Source organism: Phalacrocorax aristotelis, chromosome W, assembly GCF_949628215.1.
Source record: "Phalacrocorax aristotelis chromosome W, bGulAri2.1, whole genome shotgun sequence".
NCBI lineage: Eukaryota > Metazoa > Chordata > Aves > Suliformes > Phalacrocoracidae > Phalacrocorax > Phalacrocorax aristotelis.
The window spans coordinates 28,663,114-28,684,836 of record NC_134310.1 but is presented as its reverse complement, the minus strand read 5'-3'; the positions used below and the strand labels follow the sequence as shown (position 1 = coordinate 28,684,836).

The window sequence follows — 21,723 nt, the reverse complement described above, 5'->3', positions numbered from 1 at the left end:
CTTCACTCTCGCGAAGGTATGAAAAGAATGAGTCAAACCAATAACGAGAGAACGGGGCCACGCGTTGCAGCAGCCCGGCATTCCTGGCTCCCCTCTGCCACCAAAGTTCCTCTGGACGCTGCGTGAGCAACTAAGGCCTTTTTCAGAGGCAGTTGCTAATTTTCAGGTTAGTCAACACAAAATATCGGGGGTCTGTCAACATCACCAGTGGGGGTCTGAAGTACTGGAACAGGCTGCCCAGAGAGGTGGGGGAGTCACCATCCCTGGGGGTATTTAAAAGATGTGTAGACGTGGCACTTCAAGCCATGGTTTAGGAGGCCTGGGGGTGTTGGGGTGACGGTTGGACTTGATGATCCTAGAAGTCTTTTCCAATCTTAATGATTCTGTGATTCTGCTACCTCTCCTGGAGTCAACTGGACCTGTGCTGCAAAAGTATCGAGCACTTCAAAAACCAAAGACCTGCTGTTGGGCATTCCCCCCATGTAGCGAGTGTATAGAATTGGACATTCAAAGCATCAATTTCTTCCATTTTACTGCTTGCATCTTAGTTATCCTCCTATAAAATGAGAATAATCACCCGAGAAAAATATTGTAAAGATTAAGTTGTTTTTGAACTTCTCAGGCTCCTTAACAGCGTGAGGCGCGAAGCACTTCCCCGGAGGTTTCATTATCCTATCAGCAAACCGGCGTCTGACTGGTGCGCTCCAAGGCCCAGAGCTACACACAGAACAACGTGGATAAATCAAGATATTTAAGAGCCTGCCAGTAAGTCACCGTTATCTATTTTTGTGCTGAAAGAGGCAGGGGTCTCAGTCTCACTAGGGGAGTGGGGAATATATGATAAATTAATTAAAGACTATCATACTGCTCCTGCAGAAGATGAATGAAGATTGGAAAGTCTTCCAGAAGGCTTGACTTTTGTAACCTATATAATGCTTTTGTAGTCTGAGTACGACCGATAAGTTAATACTGACCATTTTTATAGCGCTATCAGGTTTTTGACAATTCACTGCAAATAATTAAAAAGACTTCCATTATTTAGATGTTACAAATTAAAATCCACCTACGCATGTTATCTAATAGCTGAATAGGTGGCTGAAGAGATGGAGGTCTATTTGCAATTTTAGCCCTTTGCTTTCATTTCGCAAGCAATTAACGACGAGATGATGAAATCTAATAACATCAATACTTTCCCTTCCATCTGAGCATGCACCCGCAGAAGCGTGTACATGATAGGTATTTCTTTTCAATCCAAAGTATGTCCTGATGTTCAGGGGAAATAAACATTATGATGTAAAACCACTTCTTTTAAATCGTCTTTCAGAGCACCTAATGCTACTCTGCAGAAAATAGAAGAAAAAGGTGCAGCATCAGGAAACTACAGCTCAAATTTTTATCAAAAACACTTGATTCTCTAGAAAATGGCTTGACCACAGAGCTAGATTAAAAAAAGTCTAGAATTACACAGAAGTATGCAGCCTGCTATCAGCCCCTAAAGCTAATCCATGCCGTGGATGTAAAAAGGGAACTCTGAAAACCGCATTCCTTTAAAAATCAGAACACATTTAAATGTGCCTGCTGCAAAGCAAGTGAGACTGGTCTTTTATTTCTGAATAATCAACAATTCACGGCAACAAGGAAGAGCGAACATGGCACAGAGTAGCGCTAGAACAGAAAAAGCATAGCTAGCTTCTTAGAACTCTTCCTGGCTAATGGAGACAGACTACACAGACTAATTTATCACAGAACAAGAAAAGAGAATCCCTTGCATTCCTCCCTCATTTGGGCTGTCACAGTCAGGAAGAAACACCATCAAGCCAGACTGCTAAAGTAACTTATTTCCTGCAGTTTCCAGTACTGATCCAACAGCGGCAGTGGATCCAAACGCACAGCTGTTCCTCCCGGGAAGACTGGTAAAGGAAATGAAGGCTGAAGTTTAGAGGAAAGGTATAATCCGCAGTGATAGCAGCTGCTCTGTCTGGGTCACTTGGGATTTAAAGTATTCCATCATCAGCTTTGTAACAAAATGTTTTGCAATGTTGGTTTGTTGTTGGTTTTTTTTTAATGTTAGTATGTTTTTATTTTCATAAAAGGGAAGATTTTACCACTGGCTAAAAACAGACAAGTGCGGACAAGCCGAGCAAAAGTTTCCCCTTGTTGCCTCTGCCAATCATATTTGGCCTTCTAATGCTATTAGCATCCTAGCGCAATAGATATTGCAGAGCAAAGTACTACCAAGCCAAAACAGGAAGCCAAATGTCTACTACAAACTAAGTGAAAATTACCACGAAAAAATCCAGACATATGGTATGAACTGGATTTGAACCCAGGCTTTTAGAACTGCTACATCATTGTTTACTCTTCCATCACCATAACTGTCATTTAAGTCACTTTCAAGTATTTTTTCCATTATCACATCGACGTGTCAGCACACAAACAGAAAAACTCTGCAGGCCAGCCAAACACGGTCATTAAAAATAAAAATTCATGGGGGGGGGGGGGGGGGGGGGGGCGGGAATTGCATTTTTGCTTTTTCTTTCTTCAGGGAAGGAATCTGTTGTAATATATTGGCATTTAGCAGCCACAAAAGAGCAACAGCTTTGCTGCTGCCACACTGAAACACTTCACAACCAACTCTACTCACAGCGGGGCTGCAAACACGAGGCCAGCACCGCACTTGATTTTTACCAGTGGATAGCTATAGTATCCTACACCAAATACACTCTTCAAGGACTGAGGGTTTTCCCAACGCACTAAAATACTCAGATTTTCTCAAAGACTTCAGAAATTAACAACAAAACGGAAGGAGACTTATTCAAGGCCAGAATTAAAGGGATTCTCCCGCCGTCCCAGCTCACACGAACTCAGTACGAGGGCTTGGACGGAGGGAAGGGGAAGCACATTCCTCCCCCTCTATCTCACAGAGCCAGAGCTTGAACGGAAAGAGAAGCTGTCTCCAAATGCCATGAAGAAGTAAACTGGGAATCAGAAGATGAGTTTTTCATCAATAGAGTCATGAAATCTCCTAGTCAGAGGAAAGGGAACAGCAAGATAGCTAACTTAAGATTTTATAAACCTGATTAAGCGTAAAGGTTACCTGACAGTATTACATATAGGCTGCAATTCCAGTTGCTTACCAGCAAAACTGTGAGGTCTCAAAGGGTGTGCATCTACCAGAACACCTGCACGGGTCCCCTGCAGCTGCATAAAAGCCTCTACAAAATTAAGGCAGTCCTGAATGATTCTGTGCTTTGAAAAGGAGAACGGAGATGATGGCGTGAGCTCTTATCTCTAGTGTCTATGACAATGCTAGTCATTTGAGCAGGGTATTCCATTCCTATCGGTTTATTTTTGGGGCTGCCTAAAACCATGTCATTTTTGCAGCTCACATGTCCACCAAGCAAAGACCTGCAAAGGCAAAGACCACTTTCTCTCCATTTCAGGAGGTGCAGCCGTTATCGTAGGTTTGTCCTCATCAAAACACCGCCTTGGTCACCCGGCTGGTTCACGGGGCGAACAGCAGAGAACAGGAGAAGCAGCAAACCCGAAAAGATTAGGCGTAGCCCTACCCCACGCAGCTGAGGTGCAAAGTGCCACTACTATAAACCAGCGTAAAAGAAACTCCTCCCAACTGGTGATTGTAATACTGCTTTGCTAAAAGCATCGTGGTCCAGTCAAATAAATTTCATTCACAAGAGCTGAGATATATATTGATCAGCAAAGCTTAAACAGGAATCATCTGACTCCCTGCCAGCTAGCGATCCCTGCACTTTTAGCACTGCAAGACAGCCAATTATTACTCATGAGTTCATGATGTTTTCTTCACCTTCCTGTTGAAGAGGTTATTTAAGACCTCAAATCACTTAACTGGATTGTTTTGTCCTGTTATGAGTCATCTACAAATTCCAGGGCTCCACTAGATTCTCCTTCAGGAGCTGCAACCAACTCCCCGGATTACCTCAGCTATAAAATTGTGAGGAAACGGGGTTATAAAAACTGCACACATACCCAGACCTCTGCCCCCAGCTGGCTTCTAGAATTCATGTGAAAGTGAAAAGATCTCACCCCCTAACATACACTTGCTATTTATAAACCACCCCAAATCTGCCTTACACTCCTCTTGTGAGCCCAAAGAGAAGCAACCAGAATGTTTAACTTCTGCAGAGAAAGAGGGGAGAAGGAAGAAGGCAGAAGCACTTAACGCTGCAACTTTATTATTATTATTTATTTCTGTTTTACACCAGCAGAACTTTGAGCAGTGGCACTTCTTTACACATTAGCTGCATTTAACTTTCGCCAAAAAATGAACCAAGACGGACTAATATGATGTTTCGGGGCTTGAGGGCGAAAAATCGGTAAGAACACACCTTGCAGAATTTTAATTAATAAATGAAGTAATAATAACAAATAATTAAATTTAATACACAGGCTGTCACTTTGTGTTTAAAAACACTTTGCTATTTCTGGGGAACAAAGGTTTACTGTTTAAAGCTTAACAGTCACAACTGAGTAGCAAGTAAAAACAGGATACAGCACAACTAGAGACTTAAAATAGTGACTATTCTTCAGAGTTCTGCTCTATCACCGGGCAGGGAGCCAAGCTAAGCTACAATATGAACCAAACCTGATTTGCACTGCTTTTAAAAACAAACCAGATCCCGTGGCACTTCTGCAAATGCCACCCTTTTCTGAAAGGGTTTCAGAAAGAGAAAGGCAGGTATGTTGCTGCTAATTCTATACAAAACATCAGGGAGGACGCATACTTGAAGTTCACTGATTATTTGATAGCAAAAAGAAGTCTTAGCCTCCCTGATGTATTTATATCTGACGCAACGCTCACAAAATCGATTTATTTTCATGATCATTATTAGCTAACAGTGTACTTATAAAGAAAACACTCATTCTGAGCAGGCAACATATATGTTTGCTGGTTGACAGACAACACTTCAGAAAGCAACAATGAGTGTCCAGGCTTAAAAAAAACAAACAAACCACCATTCCTAAACCATCCCCATTCCTCCTATTGAAATGGCTCAGAAAAGATGAAATAAAAGCAGAGATGTCCTCATTAAGCAAGATAAAAATAGCTTTTATGTTCCATTTTTTATTTTTAGCTAAAGAATGAAAATTCAGTTATGTAACCCTACAAGTTTCGTAAATTAGGAGACAAGCAGGGCATGTTTGTACCCTTTGGAGTTTATTCTCCGGCCGGAGAGCACCCGACTCCGCGCCGATGGTAGCCGCAAGCACCGCTGGCTCTGTTAACAACGTAGCGGTACAGAATAAATGTGCAATTTAGCTGCTGCCAACGCTCACGCTGGTTCACATGCAGAGAAAGCCATTTGATGATGACCTCTGGTCTGCAATACCAAGATAACACTTCACCAGTCCCCAAAACCACCATGCCCTTTGCAGCATGTTCATCCCTCCAACAATTCCTCCCACTGCAGCTCAACCTTAAGCCATCCCATCACAGCTCAAGAAATTGCTCGTAGCTCTTAAGATGAGGCATCGGGCAATTCTCTAGGTACTAAAAATATCTGCCATTAGAGTCAAAATTCTTCGAATGCAAAAGGCTCGTACAATGTAATCATTTCATTGTACAGAGGAAAATCTAATTATGATGAGAAGGTCAATAAGACATTTGAATCCAAGTAGGCTGGTGAAAACTTGTGCAATGTTTAAGATATTACCTTTGCTCTTCCCTCACTTGTGGAGAAATGCCACAGAGGTGGCGAGGGGGAACAGGGTCTCATGGAATTGTGCATAGACGACAGCAACAAGGACAGACCTTGCCCATTGCATCTACAGACAGAACCAGGAGAAACCCAGTAACACGACTCCAATAACCGGTGGCTGCTGATGAGGACAATCTACATAAGACTTTGCAAGGAAAGAAAAAGGTGAAAAGCCAGTCTATTCAACAATCACTGTCTTCCCTTTTGCCACTGGGGTTGTTTTCTTCCCCCTTAATCCAGCTTACGGATGTCAAAACACCACGTAAGGGCTCCAGAGCTAGAAAAATCTCCTGCACAGCTTCCCATCGCTACAAGGTGCTGCTTCTACAACAGGCCTACAGAAGCACCAACATACAGAAAAGCAGGTCACAAATCACTGATACACTTTCTGAGTTGAGAACTATCACCATTTGCCTGAAGATACACCTGATTTTGGAAAATCAACTCAATTCCCTCCCCTGTGAGACTTCGGCCACCCAAGGAAAATACTACTAATATAAATAGTAATAGCTGGGTATCAAAATTAATTGAAAATTCATTTAAAGAACTGCAGTCTTAGACTAAACACATCTTACTACTACTCAGCGATACGTAATCATACTAAAAAACATGAGCGAGTAGCCCAGCAGGGACATCACAGAGGGTGATGTCCCAGTCGTCAAGAAAAGTGATAGACCAGGCAAGAAAGTAAAATACACGTTGAGAAAATCTGCCTGTAAAATACAGGCTTTTAGGCAAGGATCATGAAGTGCTGCAGAATCATTGCTGAAGCCTGAAGCCAGAACGCATCATTTCAGCCTCCTCTACTTCATTATTTAAGACCCACTTTTTGCGGGTGTGTGCTGTTGTTGATTTATTGCAAAGGATTGTTCTGGTAAAGGGGAAGAATTTTCGGTTCCCAAGAAATAATTTGCAAAACAAGACTATTATCAACACTCAATTACAACTTTATAATTTATAAAGTACCAATGAGATCATATAAAAACATCACTTGTGCAATGCTTGTTTGGCTCGACAAGTACCAGCGGAGATCTCGACAGGAATCTTATTCCTGGATATCACTTACACAGCACTGAACATGCTATGCAAACCATTTGAAACAAATCAAAGCAACATTTTAAATATTAACTCCTACGCACTATCAGATACGTGATCCTAGCTAATGAGTTAACAAAGACTCACGAGTTTGGCTACCACCTCAAGTTTACACTAAAGTCTTCGGGACCGCATTTGTTTATCGAAAGGCAAGTAGTTTAGACCAAAAGATAAAAAGGGAAGCAGCGCTGAGGTCACAACCGGTCGCTGTCACAAAACGAACGCTGCCACAAGCTTACGTTCACAAAAAAAAAAAATCTACCAGATTTTGACAGTTGGCTTCTTTTCACCGACTTACTCCAATCCTGTCAGCTACCCCATACCCTCGACTACAAAGCAACAGCTACTCCAGCACATCTACAAAAACACCTGGGCAAAATTCCAGCCATCAAAACGTTATTTAAAAAAAAGAAAAGCTTATTTTCTTTATATTTTTTCAGCTACAGTATTACATTTGCTGAAAAGCGCCCTGAAGTATACTTGAGTTTCAGATCCTCCATTAGGTACAAAAATATTGATGCCAGCATGGAACATACCATTAGAGACCAATCGATGCTGTCGGGGAGATTGACAAAACCGCTACAGCGCAGCCCAAGAAATGGCCCCTTCGCAATTAGAGACAGATAACAGAAACCAGAGACAAATATTTAGCCTTTAAGATATTTTGTTTAAATCCCCATTGATCATTTTGGAGAAGATATCTACTTTTTGCCAAATTAGTATTTTATTACCACGACAATGAAAGCATCTAGAACCACTCGATAATTTCTTACAGAACAACTTAACGCGTCTAGTCAGAGCAGGAAACTGCCGGGGCTAAAGCCCACTTCAAAGAAACCCCAAACCCATCGGTTTGATTTAATACGGTCAACCCCGATGCAATCCACCGCATGGCCATGCCGGAGCTGGCACTGACACGGCGCTGGGCAGCCGTAGGAGTGAAAGCTTCCACAAGCTTAAATGTACAGGATGCTGCTGCCTCAGGGAAGAATCAGGGTCTTGACCTTGATAAGGTACGGTAAAGGTTTCATAACTAAAATCAGTGGCATCAATTTATTGATTATAAAACTGAAAACAAATGGTTAGGGCTAAAAGTGGCGGTTTGATGAACGGCAGATTAAAATAAAAGCCTCTTCCAAATTAGCGCAGGCAATCCAAGAGGGTTAGAAAAAATAAAAACGCAGCTTACATGATAAAAAAATTAAAAAGTCACCTGACTGAGAAACTTAACTACAGTTAAAACTGGTTTTCAACCCTTACACAATCACATTACAGGCTTTCCAGGGGTTAGGGGTTTCCTCCCCTTTTTTTGGTTTGTTTGGGGGTTTTTTGCGCTGTGTAAAGAGCAGCTCTTTTCCGTTTCATCTAACAGCTACTGAAAAAAGCTTGCGTCTAGCCCACGTGGCTACGAAAAGAATTCTTCAGTACATCATCTTCTTGAAAACTACTTTAAGGAACGATTCCTGCTGTAGTTTTGTAGTCTGGTGCTTTAGTTACGCAGAGGACACTGGTTTACCTCTGCCCTTCTGCTGATGCCAGCGCACAACTCGGATTAACACGGCACCAACTCCTGTTGCCTGATGTTTTTGCCACGTCTGTAACTTCTATGGGAGGTTTGTAGCTCCATTACTCACAACTGGAACTCAAACTCATCAAAACTACCTACTTCAGTTTGTAAATAGAGGACCAAGAAAATTAGTGTCGAGATCTAAAATTTTTCAGGATCTTCACTAGAGGCAAAGCTCACGTCTACAAGAGCGGCTTTGCAGCTCAGTAATTCTCTTCAAGGGAAAACCCCAAATTACCCTCAAAGAGCTGGAAGAGCTGACTGTACATAACCTTGAAAACGTATTCTCTTACTAAATGAGTAGCTTCTCTAAATGCAAATTACTGCAAACACTTGCCACTGCTGAAGCTAAAGAGAACTTTGAAATGCAGCGCACAGAGCCGAGTTCCATGTGTTCATCCCGTGCAGTACAATTAACACACCGGAATACAGGAGTTGTACAATTACGGTTTCACATGCCTGCAGATCCTCCATAGCTCCACCACATCATTAAAACAGACAGATTCGGCCACTGCACAGAAAAAGGCTTTGCCCAAGAGCTCAAGCAAGCGGCTGTAACGCATGGGAATGATGGAAGAGTAATTAAAAAAAAAGTCACTGTCTCCTTAAAATCAAAACCCAAAACAAACCCACAACAAAAACTTGACTGGGTTCACCAGAAGAAGCATTACGCTGCTTACTGAAGTATGCGAGCTCTGCAGCATGGCATATCAGGAGCCGACTCACGTGTTTACCTTGGACAGCTCAGACGGGTTAAGGAAAGCCGAGTGTTGCACAAGAACAGAGATTCTTTGTGCCCCCGCGGGTAGCTCACCTCCGCATTTTCACTCTCTGATTTATGATATTTCTTTCAAAGAATTAACGACACCGCACCATTATTTCGCCGTGTTCGATGCAGTTACTCGCCCAGCCCGCGTTTGTCAAAAGAACGATGATGCCTGCAGCCCGTGGCACAGATGCCGCGATGCGGGGAGCGCATTTGGCGGGACGGAAACCAACCGGCTTGGTTCTGTGTCCTGTTTCATCAGCGAAGTTAGAGGAAGATCACAGGGGAAGCCTAAGCGACCTATTTCTTGGCCTGGAAATGTGCAAATACAGGGTCCAAACCCTCTATTTGGGGAAGTAACAAAGAAGAAAAACACCATCTAGAGCTTGAAAAATTCACATTTCTGTTTCGAGAGAAACTCACGACACCATTAACTTGAACAAAACTGCTTCCAGCCGAAAGCATTTATCTCCGTGCTTGGAGGTGCTCAGTCCTGATTTTGATGCATTTCTTTAATATCTTTCAGACATTCAAAAAGGCCATTACATAGTCAGGAGTTTCTTTTTTATCAAATTATTTAATAAAAACATGCTGAAGGCATTAGGAAACATTGCGACACTGTGTCATCATGATCAGCATTTCTCATTTTTAAAACCACAGATTAGCGCTCCTGATTTAACCAAGCTTTTAAATACTGTTTTGCATACTATCTACAGCGAACGATGATCTGCAAACGTACAAAGAGACATTTTAATCTCTTCTGCAGCCAGGAGGAACAAGTAAATGAGTGGCTGTCTCATACATCAGTATGAATTTTGTTACAGGGAGGTGTGTGCCTGTGTATGCGCTTTACATACACACACGAATACAAACTATGGGGTTTTTACTTGATTTTTATTCAATTTCTCTTCAGTCAAATGGCCGGCTATGGATAGCTGTGCCATTACAATATATCCCACTTGAAAAAAAGTAAACTAAAATAGGATCTTCGTATTAAAAATATCCAGGTTTGAAATATAAACATCAACTTTTTACTTCGCATCGTTTTCAAGAACTCAAAAAAGCAACGCAGGCACAGGCTGCTTTTGATGACACCTAAAAATACACAAGCAAACCCCATCACGGCACCATCGTACAGATTGACAAAGCATTGAGTTATGTACTTTGGAACATAGAAAATCAGTAACAACCTGTATTCCTCAGTGACACAAAACTTAAGATCCTCTGTCTGGGAAGGGCTGTGAGCAGTAGCTCACCGAGATCCCCTCAGCAAGCTGCCTGCACGGGGGGCTGCGTGTGCAGGAAGAGACTGGATAAGCAGTGCTGGAATTTTGCAGAATGTTTCCATATATCACTATTAACCTGTTTGTGCTTCTGTTTCCACTCCAGTACCATCAACATCAGCGCAGCCCTCCGGGCAGGTGGGGCTGGGTAAAATCAGGGGCTGGCAGTTTTTTTTTAGGGTTAGGGTTTTGCAGGGGGGTGTCTTTTTTCTAAGGTAAGGCTGCAAAGGTCCATAAGGAGCTCAAACACAGCTCTGGCTGAAACCCCTCAAAACTAAGTGACTTCAATAATATATATTAAAGAAAAAAGTCCTGGAAACCTGAGAACGCCTCCAACTGAAAAAGAACCACAGGTCGCAAGCTACAGCCAAATTTTCTTTAAAATCTTGCATTCGCTAGCATTTGAGGAGCCATACATTGAAGAGCTCAGCACTGTGTTATCCTGCACGTTAATGTTTTCTTAATTACAATTTTAAAGGGCAGCGACAGCCCTGTATGAGTAAACACATGCAACGCAGCAAGCATCCCTGGGCTGCATTACAACAGAAATGGAGACTAGGCCCTGGTAAACAACCCGTCCTTAACACGCAGAAATCAGTGCGGTTCTAAAATTTCATGCTTCACATAATAAAGGAAAAGGAAAGGAGGAGAACCACGAGCAAAATACAGGAGTCGATGTCACACAGAAACAAAAACCTCCCCCTCTTCTCACCCACTTTGTTACTATGGGACTCGCAGAAATCTCTGGATTATAAACACGAAGGTCCCACTCACAAGACAATTAAGCAGCTCCAGTGCTTCTACCGGCCACCCACCTCCACGGCTCTTCACAAGGTCTGTCTCTCCCAGAAAAGCTAAAATGCATTCTTGAATCTGCCAGCTGAAAGACAGGACTTTGTTGCTCCTGAGAATAGGGGAACACTTTTGAAAACAAAACCATTTATTTCTCAAAGGAATTCCTTTTTTTTTTTTTCCAACTGAGTGCAACAGAGGAAGAAGGAGTTAATATCATGCTCTTGTTTTGTCCTGGGCAAGAAAGATGGATCATAACTTAAAAATCTCAGATGGACTGAACAGCATAAATAGGTGGAAGATTACCAAGTCAGAAAGCAAGCTCAGAAACAGCATGTGTATGCACAAGAAATGGTGGAACAGTAGTTCCCTGCCTCTGCTAGGACCAGTAACTAACAATAAAACAGACAAGATGGTAAACATTGCAAAAAGACAATTACTAATAATGAAAAGGCAACAGAAATTTTGGGCTGCTTCCACAAACTGAGTAACGCATTTTCAAACTGACAGCAAAGTGGTGGTTGCCAAATGAAAATGAGAGCAAACAGCAAAGTTGTGCTTAACCCCTTTTTGCTTTTGCACTGCATTTTAAACACAGATGAAATCATGGAATTTAGAAGAAAAACTCTACAAAGGAGACATTTTACTCAGCTATTTGGTCAGTGTTTCCATCACTTCAGTACCCAGAATCCTCAGGCAACTTATTCATCTTGGGTCCTTTTCTCAACACCAGGTTCTTGAAAATAAGATGGGTTTCCATCTGCAAAACCTGGGTTAGGGACACTCAGATTTGGAAGAAACTGAATTAGGACTCCGACTTACGCTGCAGAAGGTGAGTGCTGAAAGTAAGCGTTAATTGAAGGACAACCTGTAATTGCAGACTTCACAAACTCTCTCTCTTTAAGATCACCCAGCTCTGGAGAGGCAGCCAAGGACTGACCACCAAAAGGCAAAACCCCAGGGTATTGAGCCACACAGGCATGACAGAGATGCAAGAAACAAGACAACTCCAGCGGCTGCAAACACCTCTAAACTATCCTCGCTCTCCTCTCAACTAACTCTAACAGCATCCTCTATGAAACATCACCAAATAGTTTAGCAGGAACAAAGCCTCGCACCTTCCCGAGCAGGAGCTGACAGAGGCAGCGTGCCTTTCTTCTACACCTGACCAGCAGCAGCACCAATGCAACACAAATATTTACCCTGTCCTGACACAGAGGAATAAAAGGAAACATTTTACTGCAAATTCAGCTGTATGTTCTCCTGCTCCCATTCCTGCAAAGGTTCAGCCACAAATTCTCTTTAAGCAGTCAAAAGAGAAACAAAAATGTTGACACTAGCAGGTGAGAGAAGAACCATACAGAAGAGCCCTGACAAGCCTATATCTAAGCTAGAAAAGGCGTCTGATGTTTGGAAAGCACATTCGTTATGCCGGTAATTTCTGCTGATGGGCTTTGCGGAGACATCAGGAGCCAAGGAGGATTTGGAAGTGCAGCAATTTGCACCTACTGACAACTGGGGTGTAACAGGAACAACGTTAGTGACACCAAGTCCAGCAACTCCCGCCGGGTCTCCGCACACCCCCGCAGCGGGAAAGCGGGGCTCTGCCGGCCAGCGGCGTGGGGCTGGAGGCTGCCCACTGCCCCACGGGAGCAGGGGGTGCTCGGCAGGGCCCAGGGAAGCGCTCCTTCGGCAGGAGGATGCAAGGCTGGGACCCCCCCCGAACCTGGGCCTGTCGTGGGGTGAGGAACCAGGACCCCCCCTCAGACCAGGGCCTGTCCCAGAGTGAGGAACTGGGGACCCCCCGACACACACACCCCTCAGACTGGGGCCTGTCCCGGGGTGAGGAACCAGGACTACCCCTCAGACCCCGGTGAAGGAACAGGGACCCCCTCCTCACACAAGAGCCAGTCACAGGGTGAGGAACTGGGGACCCCCCACATACACACACCCCTCAGACCGGGACCCATCCCGGGGTGAGGAACAGGGACCCCCCCTCAGACCCTGGTGAAAGGATGGGGAGACCCGCACCTCAGACCAGGGCCTGTCCCGGGGTGACGAACCGGGAACCCCCCGCCTCAGCCCCGTCCCAGGGGAGAGGAGCTCCCCCCACCTCAGAAGAGCCCCCGCCCACCCCCTGCGGAGCCGTGAGAGGGCTGCCCCGACCCTGACACCACCCCCCCACGACGGGAGGACCGGGGACTCCCCCCGCTCAGGACCTGCCCAGTGTCCCCGCGGGGCGCACCTGCCCCCGCCGCCCCGTCCCGCCCCGCCCGGTGGCAGGTGCCGCTCTCCGGAGGATGCTGCAGGCCCCGGTGCCGGGGAACGCGGCGGGGTGGGTGAGGGGGGAGCGGGCGGCACGGACGGACGGACGGACGGACAGACAGACAGACAGACGGGGGGCGGCGGTGGGGGCGGCGCGCGGCCCCCCGCCCCGCACCGAGGGCGCCGTCCGCCCCCGCCAGGGGGCGCTGCCCGCCGCCCCGCCCGCCGCGCGCCGCCGCTGCCCCCGGTCCGAGGGGAGCCGCGGGGGGCGCCGCCCCTCCCCCTCCCTCCCCCCGTTCCCCCGCCCGCCTCCGGCCGGGGGCGCGCGCGCCGGGCAGCGGCGGGGGCGCGCGCGGGAACGGGCGGGCGGGGCGGCGGTGGCGACGGCTCACCCGGTGGGCGCGGGTCAGGCTCAGGTCCTTCATGACCTCCTCGAAGGCCGCCGTCTCCTCCGCCTGCTTCTGGTTGTGCAGCGCAATCTTCTCGCTGAATTTCCGCGGGTTGTTCGAGGCCGCCATCTTCCCCCGTCCGCATCCCCCTCCCCGCGCCGGAGGGGGCGAGGCGCATGCGCCAGGCGGGCCGGCCGGCCGGGCGGGGGGGGCGAAGGTGCTGCAGGGCGCCTGCGCGGAGGGAGGGGGCGGTGAGGGGGCGGAGGGGCGCATGCGCGGAGCCGCCGGCGGCGCGCGCGGGAGGAGGTGGCCGGCAGCGCGCCTGCGCAGTGGAGGGGCTTCCCCCGTCGACGTGCGTGGGGAGGGGGATGCGCGGCGCGCGTGCGCGCTGCCGACCGGGCGCCCTGAGGCGGCGGCGATGGCGGGGATGGCGTCAGTGTCCGTCCGCTCTCGCTGCTGCCTCCCCGCCTCCCCCTCAGGGGGAGCGGCCCGCTTGGGACTCCCGCATCCTCACCGGGAGCCTACGGGCGTCCCCGCCTCCGCGCCGCCCCGGTGTCTTCGGGCAGGCCCCGCCGCGTCGCGGCTGAGGGTGCTTCCCGCCGAAACTTGGCGCGGTCCTTGGTGTCGTCTCCGGTGTCCTCCGCGGCACCGTGAGCAGGCCTGGCCGCGGAACCAGCCTTGGGTGGGCGATGCTAGGCAGAAAAAAGGCGGGGGGATTGTTGGTGTGTCCCCAGTGGGCGCTCGCATAGCAAAAACCTTACCCTGAAGTGGGAGGTAAATCACAAATCACTAAAAAGCCAGGTATTCTTTAACCAGCGAATTTAAAAATTTGTTTTACATGTTTTTCTTCAACCTCTTCCTGAGAGGTTACTTGGCCTGTTTCATGGGGGGTTTCCCTGCTTCAGAAAATGGAGTCGTGAGAATTTCCTGAACAAGCCAGTTGTCCCAGCACCTCACACAGATCAGGCTGGGCCCTGGTGAGGCACGAGGTAAAAAAAAAAGATACCCAGCTCCTACTGATCTACCTGCCAGTGCTCGAATAGAGCAGCCTGTGCAGCAGGGAGAGAAAGGGGATAGGAAAACAAGCTAGGAATTCGTTAGCAAGTCTTTTAAGATAAGCAACAGTTCCTACTCTGTGACAGGTCCTACTCTGGCTGTCTCTTCCCGCAAGATAAGATAACGATACCTGACAGCTACAAGAGAGGCAATACCTGTACAGCAGAAATCTAGTACCAAGGTACCAAGTAATGGTATTATTTCTGGCAAAGGTTTAGGAATTAGGAAAGCCTCCCATTTTCCTGACCCGTTTAGGTGTGTTGTACAACGAAGCAGAAGATGCTACCGCAGCTCTGTTCTGAACAACGCAGAACAAAACGGTGCAGTCTTCCCACGCAGGCACGTCTTCGCTGCCAAACTCCTGCGAGCGCATCCAGCTCCACCCTTCTCCCTCTCCCGTGGCGTTCTGCATACGCAAACCTCTTCCCGGTGAACCCCAACTCTACGTCAATGCTGCCAGAGACTTGTTCCCCCTCCCCGAGGTGTCAGGACCTTGGCCGCTGCAGCCAGCGATGTGTGTGGGACGCAGCGTATCTGTCAAGGGGACGGGCTGACAGGCGGAGATGACCCTGCTGGGATGTGAGCGGGCAGTTCTAGGGAGCACAGCCGTTTTGAAACACACGCTTAGGTTGCTAAGCCATTGATTCCAGCTGTGTTAACATCAGATGGGTGCAAAGCACTATGATATGCGAGACACACGCATTAGGCAGTAATAAATCCTGACAGTACTGTTTCCCAACACCCACATGTTGCCCTTTATACTTTCTTTTTTACAAAGCGGTGGAGATAAAGTGGACACTCTCCTTTTTTGGTGCATCGCTCTGCCCCTGAACAGTGCTTACTCCAGCAATCAGATCGAAGAAATCAGACTCTGCTCTCACTTCCACTACTGATCACCTTTGTGGCCTTGGTTCAGTCAGTTTACCAGGCATTTATAAGCATCTCCTGCCCACGTAAAAGTAAGAGATTATAATTATCCACCGCCGCAAGGCTGTTTGAGATGGATGGATGAAACTCAGCTCAGCAACTGCCAGGGTTAGTATTAGCCACAAAGTCACATCCTACCCTAAATTCTAGTTGCCAACTTGCACTTAAAGTTCATAACATGGTACGAGATACCATCGCAGAAAAACAGAGCTGGGACTTAAAAGATCATTCAGGCCCTGGCAGGATCAGCCATTCCTCTGTCACTCCTGACAGATGTTAGTCTAACCACTTCTTGCATTTTTCAGCAGGAATAAACAACCAGCAGGCATGTTCTGTTAAATACCCTCTAGCTGTGTACATGAACAGCATATGACTGCAAAATGGGCCTGTCATGCTAAAAGCATATAAATCATAAAGATTTAACGCTAAGATACCTATTACCCACATTGTTTTTGCTCAAGAAGGGAGACAATGATAAATAATTTGTTGAGTTATCCTGGATTGAATACCATAGGTGGTAATATCAAACACCCAGGGACCCAGCTGCCAAGCTGCCTCTTCTGTAGCACCAAAAGATTAAGTGCCTAAGATGAAACTTGATAAATTTTCCCCTCTTGGACCTCCCGAGATTGAAGAGAGCAAAATCTCCCCTCCAATGGCTGCTGCTCCTGCTCGAGGTTCGCAGCGAGGGAATGGAGATGGCCAGGGGTTACAGCTTCCTCCCTTAAGATGACTCCCTTTTCCTATTGTTTCGCCTGCGCAGCTTTATCAGATCGAATTCCAGCGTGCAATCTGGACCCTGCTTCTGTTCTTAAATTCTCCGATTTTAAAACAGTTTGCATAACAAACTTCAGTACAACATTTGTGGTTGCTGAGTTGCTTCTGGAATTTCTCACCCACTCGCAGCTCCACGTTTTGGGGTGTGGGTGGATCCGAATGGCTGCTAAGTGCATGACCTAGCAGACAATGTAAATCTTGACTGCATTAAGGCATTGGCAAGGAGACGTTTTAGATGGGTGCCAGGTTTCCTTCTTCCTCCACCGAAGGAGATATGCCATGCATTTAACAAAATGATGAGCTCACACCAGAAGTATTATTTATGTCTCCTGCCGTCTTCACCTTGAGCACATATGGGGCCATGTGAGAACAACTTGATCTCACTAGAAAGCTGCGATGGGATCCCCGGAGGCAGCAGCTCTATCTCCCCCAGCCTTCCAGACGTGTTATGAAAAATCTTTTGTAACTGAGAATCGGAGCTTTGCTCCGAAGCAAACAAAGAGCCATTGGAGGAGCGGGCTGTTGTGTTCACATCTGCTTTTGTTGCAAACAACTCCGTACTGAGCAACTGCAGCTTCTTAGAGCAGATGCGGCCGAGAGCAAGCGGGTTGCAGAGAGGAGGCTGTGTTTACTTGTTTGTTATCCTCCAGGTCCCTTGGAATTGCTCTTGCAGACGAGATCCAGCTACTTCTGTACTCTCCCTTAGAGGCTTCAGAGGAAGGTGTGAGGTTGAACAACTTACACAACAGCAGACAGCACGAGATTGTGCCTTGATCGACAAATAAGCTGACTTTTTTTTTTTGCCTGCAGACAAAGATTTTGATCTCTCACACTTCCTACTTAATGTTCCTGTTGACGTTCCCATTATCCTCAGAGAAGAATGCTGTGAAGTCCACAGCGTTGCTAGTTTGATGCTATTTTGAACTGAGCTCCAAACTGTGCTTTCAGTAGGAATTCACTTGGAATTTGTGACCGTTTCTTTAATTTAAGATATCCTTGTTTGCAGAGGGCAGATAAAAGCACCTGAATTACCCTCTCTACGCCACTGATCAAATCCAAGGAGCGCTCCAAGCAAACCAATTTGCAGTCACACAGAACCCCCGGTTCTGCTCCCTATACCAATATTCCCTTATCATCCTTCCAGTTTCTTTACCATTCCCTGTAAATTCTAAAATTACAGAAGGCAAGCAAACACTGACTGCTAAAAGATATTCTTCTCATTTCTACAAGTCATATCTCCTGGTGCTCTGAAATACTTTGGCAACCACACAGAGGATTCTGTTACGGTTATTTTTCCCAGAATCAAGGCTTGGCTTCATGCCACACTGAAGCAAGAAGTATTCCCATGATGCTAAGGTGATGTGGTGAGCCGGTAAAGCAGCAGCCACTTTATGTCTTTCCAAAGATAACACTTGGATGGTGGGCAAAATATTCTACGCAGGTATATTCACAGTCAGCACTAAAAAACGAGGCACCAGTAAGAATCGTGCGCTTTATTGAAACAAACAGGAAACCGGGAAATACTTTTTCACCACGAAGAGATTACACCATTGCAAATCAAATTGTAGATCAAACAATCGTGTCAGAGGGCAAGATGTTTCCTTCCGTAGCCTTCTGTCAAATCAAAGTTCAGAGAATTTGGCGATATTCTATATATAAAGTAGCGGAAAATATTTTCTTTTTAAATTTCATGGATGAGTTTCAGAGACATGCTAAAAGGGTCACAAGTAACAGATTTCAAATCCAAAGGGGGTTTTTTGCAGACATTTCCTGAGCACTCGTGTAAAATAAACCAGCTATAGGGTAGGCAACAATCCCTGGCGTGAAACCGCACAAGGATCAGGCCTGGCCCTGCTCTCTCCTGCTGTACTCAAGCAGAAATACAAAGCAGCAGAAATATAATACTACGAACCACCAGCTTCACCTCTGGCTAGCGGGCTCCACAGAGTCAACTACCTCCCTCCTCCTCCGGTTCACGTCCCAGTGCAAAACCAACCTCTGCTGTTCCCATGCCTTAGGACAGAGGTTTACCAGCAAGTAAAAGGCTCAATTTTCATGCTGAAGGTATTAAAAAAAAATAAATCTAAGGGTGAAGGAGAATTCAGTGTGGGTTTTTTGCAGGTAAAGTTAATTTCTGCATGAAAACCTGATGAACAGACAAGCGTGCCAGCCAGATTCGGGCACCTCCTGAGTTTTAATCCTTTCAGTAAAGCAGGAGCATTACCGAAAGTCGATTTCTCAGCAGGAGACGAAGCAACCACCACAGTCGTCCTGTTTTTGTGGCTCCTGGGACTGACCCGTTCCCTTTGCCCTGCGCACAGCGATTTCGTTTGCACCCCAGATGAACAAGGCGCGCAAACGCAGCACAGGTTACGTCTCTGCAAGGACTGCTTTACAGGGACAGGAACAGCGGCGTGCCCTAACGGAAAAGCATTTCTTCTCCAGTGCAGCCGTGCCTGCAAACTGTTTTGTAGCCGCAAAGTAAAAGCACCTCCTTTCTCCCTCCCTCTTCCTGCTACCGAAGCAAAACAAGCTGCATTGATAAACCTCCCAAATGGGACAATCCAACAGGGGAGGATCTAATTTTATTTTTCAGGGACGCTGGCAGATTTCTCATGCAAGGTCTGTGGTGCAGGTCAGGTCGCCGGCTGTAGCCATTTTAAGGCTGCAATTTGGCAGAGCACATCAATACATGGCAACTTGAAAACACATGGTTATGCCCTACTTCAGCAAAATACCTACATTTAACAGCAAACTCTTCACCGGACTGAAACACCATCGTAAGCGCCTCACAGCACGCGTGCGCTACTTCCAAGCCTCTGGGCTTTGCCAATGAAGCACCCGTGCCTCGAGAAAAGTGCATTTCTAAGAAGTTCCTTTCGGGCCTCTTGGATAGCAGCAGCGAGTCGTTCACACGAACTCTAACTGCTGTCCTGAAAAAGCCTCAGAAGGAATGTAACAACTTGTTTTTCACTGTGAAAATGGGAGGCTCCCCACTGGAAGCTATAAGCCTTCAGCTGAAAACCTGCTGAACATCTGGCTCGGGATCAAGGTTTGCTTTGATGATTGTTCATGGTACAATGCGGGGGGTGTATTTCTAGGTTAATACTACCAGCAAAATCGGGAAGGGTAGAGTCCCTCTTCCTTCCTCCTCTTACCCCCAGCGTAACTGCAACAGCTTCGTCCCAACAGAACGCGCCAGGCTTTCAGAAAGACTCCGATGCCAAGAGGAAAAGCCTCAAGCACGGTGCAGCCCCACAGAGAGCAGAGGAAGGCTGTTGCAAGGAGCGTGGGACGGCTACCCAGGCCCGCTCGACTCGTGAGCGCACACACACCGGCTTGCACACGGAAGGCACCTCTACTCATCCAAGGACTAAACCTGACCCCCCTTCCCGGGTATACACTCTGATTTTCTTCTTAAGAAATAGGCAGCACACGCTTTTGGCATATGGAAGCTTTCATCACGTGAGAACCTCGAAGCATGAAAAATTAAGGTCCAGACATGCTAACTGCACCGCAGGGCAAATTTCTCTCCTGAAAACCTCAGTGAAATTCATACATTCCTTCTAAATCCAGTTGTAAACCACTATCCTTAAGGCGCTAACGCTGAATGCAAGTATTGATAGTGCCAAAGAGTAAATCTGCATCCGTAAGGAGAATCGCGTGTTTAAACAAGACCCCAGGCCACAGTGAGGGGAAAAAAAAGAAAGGATGCATTTAAAGCAAATAATTGCAAACTTTGTACGGAGACACAGATTAACAGCCTGATTGGTGGGATAACCAGATGTAAAATACTTTTTAGTACATTTTCAAAGCATGGTGACCAGAAGATATACATCAAAAATATTAAACTCAGCTAAAAGGATAAATTCTGCTCTAGGTACTCCAGTGTTAATGTAGTGCAACTCCAGTGACTTCAAAGGAATTGCTCCACATATAAAGCAGCATAGCCAGAAGCAGGCTGGCTGGTAGCCTGCATAAACAAGCAAAAAAGATTTTCATTTTTTAAGAAACCATATAAAGGACTTCTAGCTAATTACGCGACAGGGGCCTGGGTGTGAAATAGCAACTGCAAAGCCTCAGGGACCGAGCCAAGAACCTCTGATTTGCTCTCTACAGCTTATAAAACCTTCTGAAAACTTTTGCTCTCGCAGGTTTTTCTACTTCCCATTGCATACTGCACACGGTACTCCAACGCTGCCCTCCTGCAGGCCCCCACCATCGCTCTCTGCTACATCCTTACCCTTTGTCTTACAATCTGAGGCTAATTTCAGGTTGCACAGCTAAACCAGCAGCTGTTTCCAAGCAGAAAGCACGTTTTGTGTTCATTTAATGGAACATTCAATGTTGGAGCGGTTGAAATCGTACCCAGCCTGCAAATAAATTTTAAAACTTCTCTGCAAAGCACCCTAAAGTTGAAACATGAAACTGAAAAGTGCCAAAATTGTGTTACTGAAACTCAGTTATTAGTTTGGAATGAGAAACAAAAGTTCGGGAGCCTGTGGGATGATACTGTGCCTACTCACCATTAAAATGCAGAGTAGAATCTAAGCTGTCTCTGTAAAAAATAACTCGAAGGGAGAGATGTCTCCATGATATATATATGGTCCCAGGTGAAATTCAAGATAGCTGAGCCCTCTCAGGAAGGCAACACTAGCCGGCTCTGCTCCCTCACTCGCCTGACATGCCAACACACCCAGGCTAGACTGTAAATTTATTCAGCCACATTAACTTTTCCTGATCCTTAAGTCACAAGTGATGAAATCTCATTCATTTATGCAAGCAACTGGAAGATTTATTGTAAATAAAGTTCTGCACATTACACAACTGGCTAAAAATCATAATTAGAGTTGCACTGGGAAACATGTTTTATTTATTCTGACAGTAGTCTGGCTTCAATAATCCTAGCATGATAAATGTCCCTAAAGTTTGCAGAGTTTCAGCAACTAAAGACCTTATCACAGACATGGAAGTGGAAACGTCTGACTAGGTTTGATGTGGCTTACAAGAGGTCCTGAGCAGTTCTGCTGCACAGCATCATTTTAAATCAGCGCCAGGGTCCTGCGAG

At 46.3% G+C, this 21,723-nt stretch overlaps 1 protein-coding gene across 5 annotated transcripts in view; it reads right to left on the bottom strand.

Moving 5' to 3' along the window:
• CRTC1 (CREB regulated transcription coactivator 1) overlaps positions 1 to 14,096 on the bottom strand; it is a 44,013-nt gene extending 29,917 nt beyond the window's left edge. For 4 of the 5 annotated variants that reach the window (XM_075076738.1, XM_075076739.1, XM_075076740.1 and 1 more), the window contains exon 1: positions 13,899 to 14,096. In XM_075076738.1, coding sequence (XP_074932839.1) covers positions 13,899 to 14,024 — 126 coding nt within the window. In that variant the 5' untranslated portion in view covers positions 14,025 to 14,096. The remainder of the gene's footprint in view (positions 1 to 13,898) is intronic. The other variant, XM_075076737.1, reaches the window with a different exon arrangement.
• Between the last annotated feature and the right edge of the window lie 7,627 nt (positions 14,097 to 21,723).